We start from the raw sequence: 12,984 nt of genomic DNA, 5'->3' as shown, positions 1-12,984 counted from the left end.
GGAGAGTTCTGAAACCCAGGAAGATGTCTCCAACACACACCTGGGTCTTCCCGGCTGGCTTCAGACCGGACACCTTCCTGTCTGGAGGACCAGCATTAAAAGGTACAAGGATGACGTCATCTAGATCAAGAGGCCTCTCTGGATGCCAGGGACCCACACTGTCCCCATCCATGTCCTCCTTGCAGGAGCACTCGCACAGGATAGCTAGGAGCAGGGCACTCGGCCGACCACCTGTGCCCACCTGGCAGGCTCTTGCTGGGTCGGACCCCACACCAGGTCCTGTGCTACACCACGTCCCCAGACTCGGGAGGAAGGAAGACAGCCCGGCCCCCGGGAGTAATTGCCCAGAAGCCAACTTCAGCACAGCGCCATTCGGGAGAGAAGGGCCAACGCAGGGTGGGGTGGTCAGGAACAGCCTCCCCACGTTATCGGCACCCAGCTGAGCCTAATCTTGAAGGGTGAACGGAGTTAACCAGATAAAGGGCAGGCTGGGCGTTCAGAAGAGGAAGCACCTGAGCAAAGTCCCAGAGGCTCAAAGGGGCTCCCGCGACTCCAGGCAGCTCTGTGAGCACAGCTACATGGCAGCCACCAGCATCGAGGGGGTGGGCCTCACAGGCCCTGCGGCTCCCACTGCCCCACCTTCTGATCATGACTCTCTGGCCAGGTACAGGATACAAGCCACTCTGCTGCCCCAGCTGCCTCGCTTCCCTCCTCTGCAAGACTGGGAGGGTCCCATTACGATGAGTGCCATCCCAAGTTTTCTGACACCCACAGACAGCCCCTCCATCCTCACAAAACCAGCCCCAGACACCCTGGTATCCCCTGCCCCATGTCTTCCTGTTCCCCAGACAGGGGTGGCCGGGGCTGTGCAGAACAAAGCATGTACTCTGCTGAATCCTGTACAAGTTATCAAACGATGACTAACCCACCGTCCACCTGCCAGAGCCGGTGAAGCCCATTCACAATCCCACAGTAACCAGGACTCAAGGAGTCTGACTGTCTGGGCAGGTCTCACGGAGCCCGTGTCCTGGACTGCCGTGCTAATCTGGTACAACAGGGCCCCCTCACAGCAGCTGACGGGGTGTGGGCCCCAGAGGGTGAGGCCCAAGACCCTACTCAAAGAGATGGGTGGGAAAAGGAAATGAGTACGCTCTGGGGGATTCGGGTCTCCCCTGTAGCCTGGCTTTTCAAAATCACTTACGGTTTATACTTTGCTGAATTCCCAAAAAGATTATGAACAATTGCTGTGTGCAATCAGATCGAGAAAACACCATTAAGAGTTAAATAAAATGCTGGAACCTTCTAGAAACTTCTAGAATTGGAGCTTCTAGACAGGAACCTTCACAAAGAAGGCACGGCAAAACACAGACCAGCTTCCCCATCCTGATAAGAAACAGCAGCACCTGTTCCAGAACACAGGCCAAAGCAAGCTAGCATTTGCTGAGCCTCTGCCCCGAGCCAGACCTGTGCTGGGCATGTGCGGAAGGGGGACGTGGTGGTCAGAAATTACTCACAGGAAATTGTTTATAAGCCATCAGTATTTTGTCACAATAGCCTAAACAGACTGAGACACCTTGAAATAAACCTGGACAGAACTCTGATTTCCAAACTCACATCACTGCTCTCCAATTGAACCAACAGGTGCCAAGCCTTCCAAACTGATAAGAAAAGGCTCCTCCCCCCAATGCCGACTCAGGTACCACAAGCAGCAGCCACCGCTAACTAACCACCTGCCGTGTGCCAGGGCCCAGTGGTGCCCATATTCACCTTATAACCACTCTGGTAAGGCCCTCTGGGGAGGTCGGAGGCTGAGAGGGGTTACACTGTCCCCAAATGTCACAGGCTGCATTTGAGTCCAGGTGTCAAGTCCTGAACTATGCACTCCTGCCCAAGGGCCTGTCCCTGGCGGGCACAGGACAAACCTGGCTAGTGGAGGGAAGGGTGGGAAGCTCCAGCCAGGAGAGGAAGAGGAGGCCCGAGGAGAGTAAAGTGCACCCTGGACCAGCACAGGGCTCCAGAGCCTCTAGGACACACTGACCCACCAGCACGGGGACCACTTAATTGGAGCAGCTCGACAATAATTATCCCAATAAATAAATCAAATGACTTTAATTTAAAAGGCATTAAGTTAACAGCAGGCTTTGTGCCAGCCTACAGGGCCTGGCTCAGCTGCTCAGAACAGGCACCTGAAACAGGAAGGAGAGCACAGAGCTGCCTCTCCGGCCCAGGCCTGACCATCCTGACCGACCCCAAGCAACTCACAGGCCAGTGGGAGCGGTCCCCAGGCCAAGGCAAGAGCCCTGGACCAGGAAGGGTATGAAGAGGGGATCCAAGCCCATCTGACGGCTGAGGACACGGAGGCTCCCTGCAATTAGGCAACAAGGGTCCCGTCAGGCCCAGCACCCAGGTCAACAGGCACCCTCTTTACTACGCGGTCCCCTTGCCCAAGTCCCCACTAAGAGCCTGGACACCTGGGGGCATGGACCCAATGTAAACCCTGGGGCTCTGGTGAACTTATCCAAGGTGAGAGAGACTCCACCCTCAAGCTGCTCCAAGAGACACAGTTCCCCTCCTTTCACCAGAGGGTCCATGCTAGGCGTGATGGGCACCCCAGACTGGACAAAGGAGGCGCCCTCGGAGGCTGAGAGGCTGCCCCGGAACAGTGCTCATAGGGCACGGACCAAGGAGGAGCACGGGGGCTCGGGAGGCGCAGAAGCACACCGCACCGCCCATCCACACTCTTCCTTCTATGCTGCAGGGAAGCGCTGCAGCCTTCCCCGTCCAGAATCCAACCTTCCCAGCTTGTTTCTCGCCCGCTTTTTCCAAAGGGCCTGATCAAAACAGGCTTACACCCGGCGCGGGAAGGAAATGACTACCCATAACCGCCAGGCAGATTGCCTTTCATTTCGTTCTTCCTTTCTAAAACACGGAGCGGCGTTGTGGAGGAGCAGTGAGAAAGGGGGACGCTCGTGGAGAATGAACAAAAACAGCTAGGATTGCGCCCCAGGCTTCCTCAGTGGAAGGAGAGGCAGAGAAGGGCCCGGGCTCCGGGCAAGCAAACGCGGAGCGGCGGTGCCCTCCAGTGGCCGTGCGTGGCGCTGCACGCGGCGCGATGGGCAGAAGAGGTGACTCTGCCCGGGAGCCGCAGGGCAAGCTCTCCCCCTACTGGCTGTCGGGGAGGATGAGGTGACCAGCAAGGAGACTGGAGGCGGTCCAGTGTGGGCTGCCTTCCTGCAGCTCCTCCTCCTCCTGGCCTGGGAGGCCGGCGCGCTGATGCTAGTCCTGAAACCGCCCCAGCGTGCACCCCCAAACAGGTGACACACCACGTGGTTTCCCTGGGAGCAATGTTACAGCTCACCCAAAACTAACTCTCTGGTGGTCTCAGGCACTGGACAGCTGTAAAGCTGGCCCCGAAGGAACAGCAGAGGTTTGGCCTGCCAAAGGTCAGAGAGGTGCCTCCACTCCCCTTTCCAGCCTGAGGGATCCTTGGAAACACCGCAAGAGACTCCACGGGGATGGTGAAAACGACCCTGTATCCTGTCCACTCTGCTCTGGGCTTTAGAGAGGCCGCTGAAAACACTGACACTCAAATAGAAGATGGAAGGGCCCAGGCTGATTCTAACCCAGCCCTGTGTACACTGAATAAGTCACTGCCCTGCTGCCCAGGATCTATCAGCTAATCTATCAGCTCACTGGGAGGACACTGCACCCAGAGGGTCAGAGTTTCCTGCCTGCTCCAGTGCTTGGTGATTCTGCAAGGCTCTGCAAAGCGATGATGGCAGCAAGCACAGTCTTTTTTCAGGCTGAATGTTTATTTGGGGAATCTGGGCAGGGGGATGATACAGATTGTGCCCCTCAATGGCTCCCTGTCTTGCCCTGCCTCTTACTCCCCAAAGCACATGTCACAGTCCAGCCCCACTTCTTAGTGTGGGAGCTCAAGCAAACCACCGATGTCTCAGCCTTAGAGGCTCCTTCACCAGTCACAGTGATGCTCAGGTGAAACATTTGTGCAAGCACTTTCATAAGCTCTAAAGTGCTGGACAAATATTGTTACAATTCTCCTAATCAAGTGTTCATACTACTACCACCTCATTGATTTTAGGTATAGCGTTACTAAAGTGAAAGCTGCTCAGTCGTGTCCAACTCTTTACAATCCCATGGAATTCTATACAGCCCATGGAATTCTCCAGGCCAGAATACTGGAGTGGGTAGCCTTTCCCGTCTCCAGGGGATCTTCCCAACCCAGTGATCAAACCGAGGTCTCCCACAAAGCGGGAGGATTCTTTCCCAGCTGATCCCAAAGGAAAGCCCCAAAAGTTACTAAACACATCAGAAATTTCCAAACCTTGTCCTTCAGTAAAAAGTGTTTCCAGAAATGTTATAAGATCTTTCAGGATGTGCAGGAAGAGTCAAGATACCTAGTATTTCTTGTAAAATGTATCCTGGTAAATATGTATGCGAAATGAAATGAAGTTGCTCATCGTGTCCAACTCTTTGCAAATCCATGGACTATAGCCTACCAGGCTCCTCCATCCATGGAATTTTCCAGGCAAGAGTACTGGAGTGGGTTGCCATTGTCTTCTCCAGGGGATCTTCCCGACCCAGGGATCAAACCCGGGTCTCCCACACTGCAGGCTGACACTTTTACCATCTGAGCCACCTGGGAAGCAGCCTAAGTAAGCAAAAGCGAAAGCAAAAGTTGCTCAGTCATATCCAACTCTTTGCAACCCCATGGACTATAGAGTCCATGGAATTCTCTAGGCCAGAATACTGGAGTGAGTAGCCTTTCCCTACTCCAGGGGATCTTCCCAACCCAGGGATCAAACCCAGGTCTCCCGCACTGCAGGCAGATTCTTTACCAACTGAGCTATCAGGGAAGCCCTTAAATATGTAAGAAAAATCCCAAATATATTTATTTGGCTGTCCTTATCAATGTGTGATCATCTCATCTTTAGTCATTAGGGAAATGAAAATCAGAACCACAATGAGATGCTACCTCACAACCAGTAAGATGGCAATAATCAAGACAGACAACAAGTGCTGGTGAGTATGTGGAGAAATTGGAACCCTCATACACAGCTGACGGGAATGTAAAATAATAATACACTGGAAAAGTCTGGCAGCTCCTCACAATCACCAAGCCCTTCCACAGCCAGGTATATACCCAAGAGATCTGAAAACATATCCACACAAAAATTTGTAAATGAATATTCACAGCAATTTATTCATAATAGCCAAAAAGCAGAAACTCAAATGTCCATCAACTAATGAATGAATAAGTAAAAATGTGGTACAGCCATACAACAGAATATTATTCAACAATAAAAAGGCATGAAGTACTGCCACATACACAACATGAACCTTAAAAACATCACGCTAAGTGAAAGAAGTCAGAAGTAAAGGTCTATTTATATGAAATGTTCAGAACAAGCAAATTTATAGAAAGCAGGTTTGTGGGTGCCAGGGCTGAGAGGAAAGGGCGAAGGGGGAATGAGTGCTGATGGTACAGCTTCTTTTCTGGGGTGATGAAATGCTCTGGAATTAGTGATCATAACTGAACAAGTTGGTGAATGTGTTAAAAACCACTGTATATTTTTTAATATTAAGCTATCTACAAAGCTGCTAATAAGATGTATTTCTGATTCTAATGACATCATGATAGAACTGCATGTCAATGATGTGACAGTGTCATAGGAAAGGAGATCTCAAATTTTTCAAGTTTTGTTGAATTGTGTATTTTAAAGGGTGAATTTCATGGGACATGAATTATATCTCAAGCTTTTTGAATTGCAAGAAAATATAATCATTGTTCTTTCAAAAATGACCTATTGGAACAGAAAACAGTCAAGTGATCATGAAGAATGGCCACTACCCTAAGCTGGGACATTTCATTCATGCGTTGAAGCCCCCACAGTATTTGCAAATCACCCAGTGCACGCTGTGCTCAGCCGCTTTAGTCGTGTCCTACTCTCTGTGACCCCATGGACTGTAGCCCACTGGCTCCTGTGTCCATGGGATTTTCCTGAAAGGAATACTGGAGGGGATTGCCATGCTCTCCTCCAGGGGATCTCCCTGATCCAGGGATCAAACCTGAGTTTCCTGCATTTCAGGCAGGTTCTTTACCACTGAGCCACCAGGGAAGCCCAACTCACCCAGGTACCAGGTATACACGACAATCACTGGTCTTAGTTATGGATGGACTTTACCTTAAAACTTTAAAACATATCTGTGAAGTTATCCAGCATGATACACTGTGCATGATACAATAATACTATACAAAGTTCTTCGCTACAGATCCATGACTAAAGTTTCCCATGAGAAACATACATTGGTACATTACTACAGTTGTATCATAAATGTATTATAATTTAAGAGTTCCATTGTATTTGGCAAATTCTCTAAATTTTAGAGTATAAAATGTCATCTAGTCTTTTCAAAGAGCATCTCACTTCAGGATACACTTCTTTGATCACTTCTTTCCCAGATGGTCATAACTTAGTCAAAAGTTTTCTTCTGGTCAACGTGCCTGCTGCCATGACAGGCGGGGGAATCTGCGTTGCAATGTCACCTGTTTGTCATTAGCTTCACTGAGAAGCCAGCATTGAGGTTTTTACCCTCAGGCTTCTTTAGAGCCTCAACTATGAGCTGGGGCTTTTCAAAGCAACTCACAGTTTTCCTTTTGCAATAAAAGAAACTTCAAATTCAAAAAAGGTGTGCAAAGAGATTTAACTTTTGTCTCGTTACCCCAAGTCCTCAGCACGCTCCTCCTGGAATCTAGTGGTCACTTTTAAGTGTAGAACGCACAAGGCCTCCTTCCTGTTCCTAACTTGTCATCTGGAGATGGAGCAACCCAGCCTCGTGCTCTGAGATGGCTGAAGTTTGATGTACCAGGGGCAGCACACCAAGAACCCTTCTATGATTTCTCAGGTTTAATTAATACAGCTATCAATCAGTCGATTATAAAATATTTCTGAGAGCCTAGAATGTGCCAGGAACTGTGCTAAAAATGTAACAGTGATGGAGGAAGAGAGAACACCATCCATTGTTTCACGCCATCTGTGCCCCAGTAGACCAGCATTCCCCACCTCCTGCAGCTCCCCAGCCCTCCTTTCCCCACCTGACATGTTACCGCTTCCCTCAGGGAAGGAGGAGAAACTGCAGTGAGAGGCAGGCCTGTCTGGTTCTCTTCTCCTCTGGGATTAGCCTTGAAGAGTCTGCCCCTCCCTGCAGGGCGGCCAGCTGCTGTCCAGAGCAGTCCGTCCCTCCAGGAGTCTGTCTGGCCTGTGTTCCAGATCTGGGAGGCACCTGTCCCTGTGTCTGTCTGTCACTCCCAACTCAGGCCAGAAACAGGGGTGGCATTTACAGGGTGGCTGTCCACCCCAGCAGACCAAGAGGGTAGTAATGCCCTGCCCTTGTGGACATGATGCTCTAGGAGGGAGGGGCAGAATGCAAACTAGGAAACAGGGTAGTGACTTTCTCAAACTTGTTTCTTGATGTTCAAATAGCTCTTCCTCTCGCTTCCTTCAGCCCCTGCTCAGATGTTAACAGTATCTATGAGGGCTTCCCTGCCCACCTGTACAAAACAGCCCACAACTCCCCACCCCGACACACAGACACTCCCTGTGTCCTTATCCACCTTAACTTTTCTCTACATGATCATGATCTGACTCACTCTGTGAGGACTTCTGTTCATTTGTTTGGGCCAAGCTCCTCCACACCCCTACAGCCCTGGGATGTAAGCTCCACGGGGCAGGGGCCTGGCTCTGCTCCTGCTGGCCACCAGTACCTAGAAGAGAGCCTGCAGCAGGATAAGCGCTCAGTAATCTCTGTTGAATGAATGAACAAATGAGTGTGTGCAACCAACAAGGTGACGGGAAAGATAATGAAGGCTAATAGGGTGGCAGCCGCTTCAGAAAAGGGGTTCAGAGATGGCCTTTCTGAGTGGTCACTATCTGAGGCATAGCCCAGCACAAGAAGCAATCATGCTGTATGCCTGAGGGTGTCCCCACAGCACCGGGAAAGTCCCCCTGGGCCTCTGCAGGGGGCTGGCCACCCCAGAAAGCAGGGAGGCAATGGCTGCAGGGCCCGCCAGGGCTGAGTTCCCAGGAGTCAGCAGAGTAGAAGAGTGTTGTGAGACCAGACACACAACAACGGCCACAGCAGCACAGGGCTGCCTGCAGCACGCGAGGTGGCACTTAATCCCCACCTCTCCCAGGGCAGTAGGGGTTAAATCTTCATTTGAGAGGAGGCCTGGGAGGCCCTGAGATGCAAAGAGGGGTCACCCACGTCACCCAAATAGTCACTGGCCACCTGCGGTTTAAACGCAGTGCTGTCCCCCTCCCTCGGGACTATCTCGTGCCCAATCCAGCAGGTTCAGCAATGGGACAGGCTGTACATGGGTGATACTAAGCACCATGGGTACCTGGTGTCAGGGGCTGTACCTGCCCCGTCTGTGTTCCCTGCAGTTGTGACTTTAGGGTCCGACACACAGCAGATGCTCAGTCATTCAGGGGACTTAAACATACATGATGGGCTCCTGAGGGCCGGACAGAGATGACTGTGGTCACACACAGGAAACAGATTCACACACAAAAAATAAAAGGAATAAAAGCAATTTAGCTGAAAATGATAAACCCTTATCTGAACACAGCCATCAAGTCGGAAGCCCCCAGACGCTCATTCCTCCTGCCTTGGTGGGGTGGTATCAATTCCTTCAGGTCATCTGCAGCTGCCTCGGGTCTTGAGTGATGGCTCTGGCCGTCGGAACCAGGGCCAGCAGGGGAAAGAGTTGGAGCATGAAACACAAACTCCAAGGAGGGAAACAGCCCTGAGCCTGGACCTGCCCTAGACCTGTATTTATAGTGCCCACTATGTTCCAGGCATAGGCAAGGGAGATAAGAAGGCATGCAGTCCACCGCACCAGTCAGGTACATGAGGAAGACGTGCCTCTCGAATGGAGGATCCTTGGATGGCTCCAATAAGGAAATGGTATCTGAAGATGGGTGAGACTTAGCAATGCACACAGAAAGTGTATCCTGGTGGTGGAACAAAAGAAGCAGAGGCATGTAGGCTGGAAAAAGTTGGATATATGATGGGACACTGTGGCTGGAGCTCAGGAAGGGGACAGCAGAGTCCTAGTAACGGGGCAGAGAGGCCCAGGGTGTGACCTCTGACTCAGAAAGTGAAACAATGACAATGTTGGTCTACAAGGTGGTGTCTGGAGCACCGGTCGAGTCCGACGGCCCTGAGAGGCAAAGGGAGGTGGGGTCACCCGCAGTCACCCAGCTCTATCCAGACTGGCCCTATGATCAAAGGCTCTTGCTTTTCTCCCTTGAACTAGCAAAGGATTTCTCAAACAATGGAGTCCTAAGGAACACCTGTAACAGGCTGCCAGGCCCTACCTCCCAACACCGCAATTACGGAAATCGGGATGGACCCCAGGCTGAAAGAACCCCAGCTCAGACAGTGGGCCCAGGACCTGGATTCTTGGCCTCCTGTACCATGGAATCCAGACCAGGTGCCTCGCTATGACTGGTGGGTGTTCCTGAAGGGCTCGTTTTTTCTGGGCAGGGCATAGACTGGATGCTATGGCAGAAAGCTGGAACAGAATGCTGTGGAGGGCTGGGCACAGACTGTCCCCAGTTCTGGGGGCATTCCTCGGGGAAGGTGAAAACTACATAAACCGTGGTCAAGGGCCCAGGAAGAAAGGAAGGACACTCTGGGCAGAGAGTACAGCTTGTGTAAAGGCACATTCAGTACAGTTAGTAGGGGAAGGACAAGGAGGTTGGCTGAGGAGCCCGGCCCCACAACAGACAGCCCTGCCAAGAAATGAGGACTTGATTCTGTAGAAAACAACAACAAAAACGGGAGTTCCCTGGAGGTCCAGTGGTTAACTTCCACTCCAAAGGACACAGGTCGGGGAATTCAGATCCCACATGCTGTGCGGTGCGGCCAAAAACAAACACCAACTGGCCCCTGAACCCTGCAGGAGGCCAGGACTGGCTCCCCTTAGTCACTCCCCCAGCACAAACGCATGGTACGCTAATCTTACCGCCCTCCCCCTACCACCAGTCTCCCTCCTTTAAGATCAGCTACTAAGAACCCGCCTGCCAACGCAAGAGACAGGAGACACGGGTTCAATCCCTGGGTCGGGAAGATCACTTGGAGGAGGACATGGCAACCCACTCTAGTATTCTTGCCTGGGGAATCCTGTTGGACAGAGGAGCCTGGTGGGCTACAGTCCATTGGTTCGCATAAAGCCAGACATGACTGGAGTGATTTAGTGCACATTATTTCTATCCCAAAATCACACCTTAGATCCCCTCTGGGCAACTATTAGGTCAAAAGGAGACATGTAATTTAACTGAGGCCATTAACACTAAGCTTGGACTGCAAGGAGATCCAACCAGTCAATCCTAAATGAAATCAGTCCTGAATATTCATTGGAAGGACTGATGCTGAAGCTGAAATACTCCAATACTTTGGCCACCTGATGCAAAGAACCGACCCATTGGAAAAAAAACCCTGATGCTGGGAAAGATTGAAGGCGGGAGAAGGGGATGACGGGGTTTGAGATGGTTGGATGGCATCACCGACCAGATGGACATGAGTTTGAGTAAGCTCCAGGAGTTGGTGATGGACAGGGAGGCCTGGTGTGCTGCAGTCCACGGGGTCGCAAAGAGTCGGATACGACTGAGCGACTGAGCTGGCTGACTGAAGAATACAATCTATCACAAGAAGAGCCAGGTGGTCCAGCCTGGAACAAGACGACTAGCTCTGCTCTGCCCTCTCCAGATCTTACATTTTTACCTCTTGGAGCACTTTCTTGCTGGGAGGAACCCACTGCTTCTCTAAATGGGTTCATGACCCTGAAGAGAAGGGAAGGAGGAGGCACACTGAGGAGATGAAATGGTTCACATGGGCTGGGTTTGGGCTGGACCAGTTTCAACTGAAATCCTTAGAGCTATGAGAAATGTCCCTGTAATTTGAACAACTCAAGCGGCCTAAGACCTTGTCCAGCAGACGCTGCACCTTCAAGTGACCTGCTCCATCCTCAAAAGTCAAACACTGAAAAGAATAAAAAGAGGGGCAGACTTAAAGGCACTGACTGCTGAAATCAACCACGTCAGGAAAGAGCGGGCATGCTGATTCTCCAGGGGGCCGCAATTAAAGGGAAGCTCGGATCAAGGAAGTCAGCTAATAGAGGCTCCGAGACACGCCCCCCCGACCATGCCTGGAGCGTGCTATGAACGCACAATTCAGGCAGGGTACGGGTTAAGGGGTTAGGCTTCTGCTGGCACTGGCAATGGGCATCGCAACTAAGACACCTCCCTCCTGACCCCTGGATCCAGGCCGGGCCCCACACTGACCGAGTCACCTACCCGGAGCCTCTAGCTGGGGCCCCGCTCACCTTGCATTTGAAGCCGGCGGCGGGCGGCAGCAGCTCCCGCAGCAGGGCCTTGGCCACCTCGCGGCTGGCCTCCTCGCTTACGAAGTGCAGGTTAAGCACCTCGTGCGCCTCGAACTTAGCGAGGCGCAGCAGGGAGCGGAGGGCGACGCGGGCCTTGGCCTGCAACGCGGCATTGTGTTCGGCCTTGGTGAACATCATCAGCAGGTGGTAGTCCACCGGCCCGGCCCCGCCGCCCTCCAGGCTCTTGGCCTTAGCGCCCGGGGCCGGCGCCAAGGATCCCCGCGCCAGCTCCAGCACCGGCGGTGAGGGCGCAGCAGGGGCCCCGGCGCGAGCCTCCTTCAGCCTCTTGGTGGCGCTGGAGAAGGTCTCCCGGCCCGAGCCCAGGTAGTAGAAGGCACAGACGGCCAGCGCCGCGGCCAGCAGCAGCGCGCAGTAGTGGGAGCGCACAGCGCCCAGACGCGCCATGGCCCGAGCGCACGGGGGCCCGCTTCGGAGGAGACCCATGCGCCGCCCGCCCGCGGACAGACCAGCCGGAGAGTTGCGGCAGAGACCAGTATCCCGGCAGCAAGTTAGCAGCCCCGGCAGCAGGCGGCAGCCATGGCGGGGGCGGAGCCGAGCTGCCAATCTGCGGGCGCTGATACGCGGAGAGGCGGGGCCAGGCTGCCTGGCAGCCACTGGGTCCTAAGCTCAGAAGGATTACAGTGGGGTCGGGCGGTGAGCCCGCGGGAGTCCCTCCAGCGTGTTCGAAGGAGGCGGTGAGGACTTGGACACACAAGCCAGCAGGCTGTACGGTCTGTGGAAAATGGCCCTCGTTAAGTGCACAGCCCCAGGCTCTAGAAACCGAAGCTAAGCCTTCGGAAGCAAAAAGACTAAACTGGACGCACAAAAAATTTTCTCTATATCTTTTCCCTCCTAATTTCTTAAAGGCTTTACGTCCTTTCCCTGACTCCTTTCACACCTTGGAGACTATCTAGGGCTGAAGAATTTAAACTAGCAACTCCTTTCCCATTCTCGGTGAAGTAGGATTGACACCCGAGGTATGAATCCCTTGCTCACCTCACTTGGCATCTCTGAGGCCGACCAGAGGCAACCTAAAGGATGTGGCCACCAGGGGGGCCACCTGCCACAAACTTTGGGTGGTTCAGAGCTCCCCAGGAAGCTTGTGGTTTTTGTTTTTTTTTTTAAACAGACACACACTTTAAAAGAGACTTACTGTATACCTGGTAGTTTTGCAAATTCTTAACTGAGGCGTAACGGAGGTCACTTGCTCAGGTCACACAGTGTCAGGTTTGACAGAGAAACAGACACTCTTCCACAGCAGATGAGGGTGCCTATACCGACACAACTTCCCTGAAGGGCACTCTGGCAATACTAAAATCTAAGAGAACTTTCAGTTCTCTCTCCTACCCACACAACAGTGGTTCTCAAAGTTTTATTGGTACTAGCAGCACTGGCACCACCCTTATGGCAGAACGTGAAGAACTAAAGAGCCTCTCGATGAAAGTGAAAGTGGAGAGTGAAGAAGTTGGCTTAAAGCTCAACATTCAGAAAACAAAGATCATGGCATCTGGTCC

The 12,984-nt window shown here is 52.4% G+C and overlaps 1 protein-coding gene and 1 long non-coding RNA gene across 4 annotated transcripts in view; one reads left to right on the top strand and one right to left on the bottom strand.

The window, feature by feature from the left end:
* Window positions 1–12,033, bottom strand: part of XXYLT1 (xyloside xylosyltransferase 1) — a 179,152-nt gene extending 167,119 nt beyond the window's left edge. The window contains exon 1 of one of the 3 annotated variants that reach the window (XM_006071656.4): window positions 11,411–12,033. In XM_006071656.4, coding sequence (XP_006071718.1) covers window positions 11,411–11,914 — 504 coding nt within the window. In that variant the 5' untranslated portion in view covers window positions 11,915–12,033. Of the gene's footprint in view, window positions 1–40; window positions 1,174–11,410 lie in introns of those variants that run through there. The other 2 variants (XM_044943328.2, XM_044943332.2) reach the window with 2 other exon arrangements.
* LOC123333753 lies at window positions 560–2,351 on the top strand. The gene is made up of 3 exons (XR_006551267.1): window positions 560–664; window positions 1,642–1,782; window positions 2,151–2,351. It is a non-coding gene; the product is annotated as an uncharacterized LOC123333753 (long non-coding RNA).
* Window positions 12,034–12,984: the final 951 nt, after the last annotated feature.

The sequence above is a fragment of the Bubalus bubalis genome, chromosome 1, assembly GCF_019923935.1.
Source record: "Bubalus bubalis isolate 160015118507 breed Murrah chromosome 1, NDDB_SH_1, whole genome shotgun sequence".
Taxonomy (NCBI): domain Eukaryota; kingdom Metazoa; phylum Chordata; class Mammalia; order Artiodactyla; family Bovidae; genus Bubalus; species Bubalus bubalis.
This window is presented reverse-complemented; position numbering and strand designations above follow the sequence as displayed.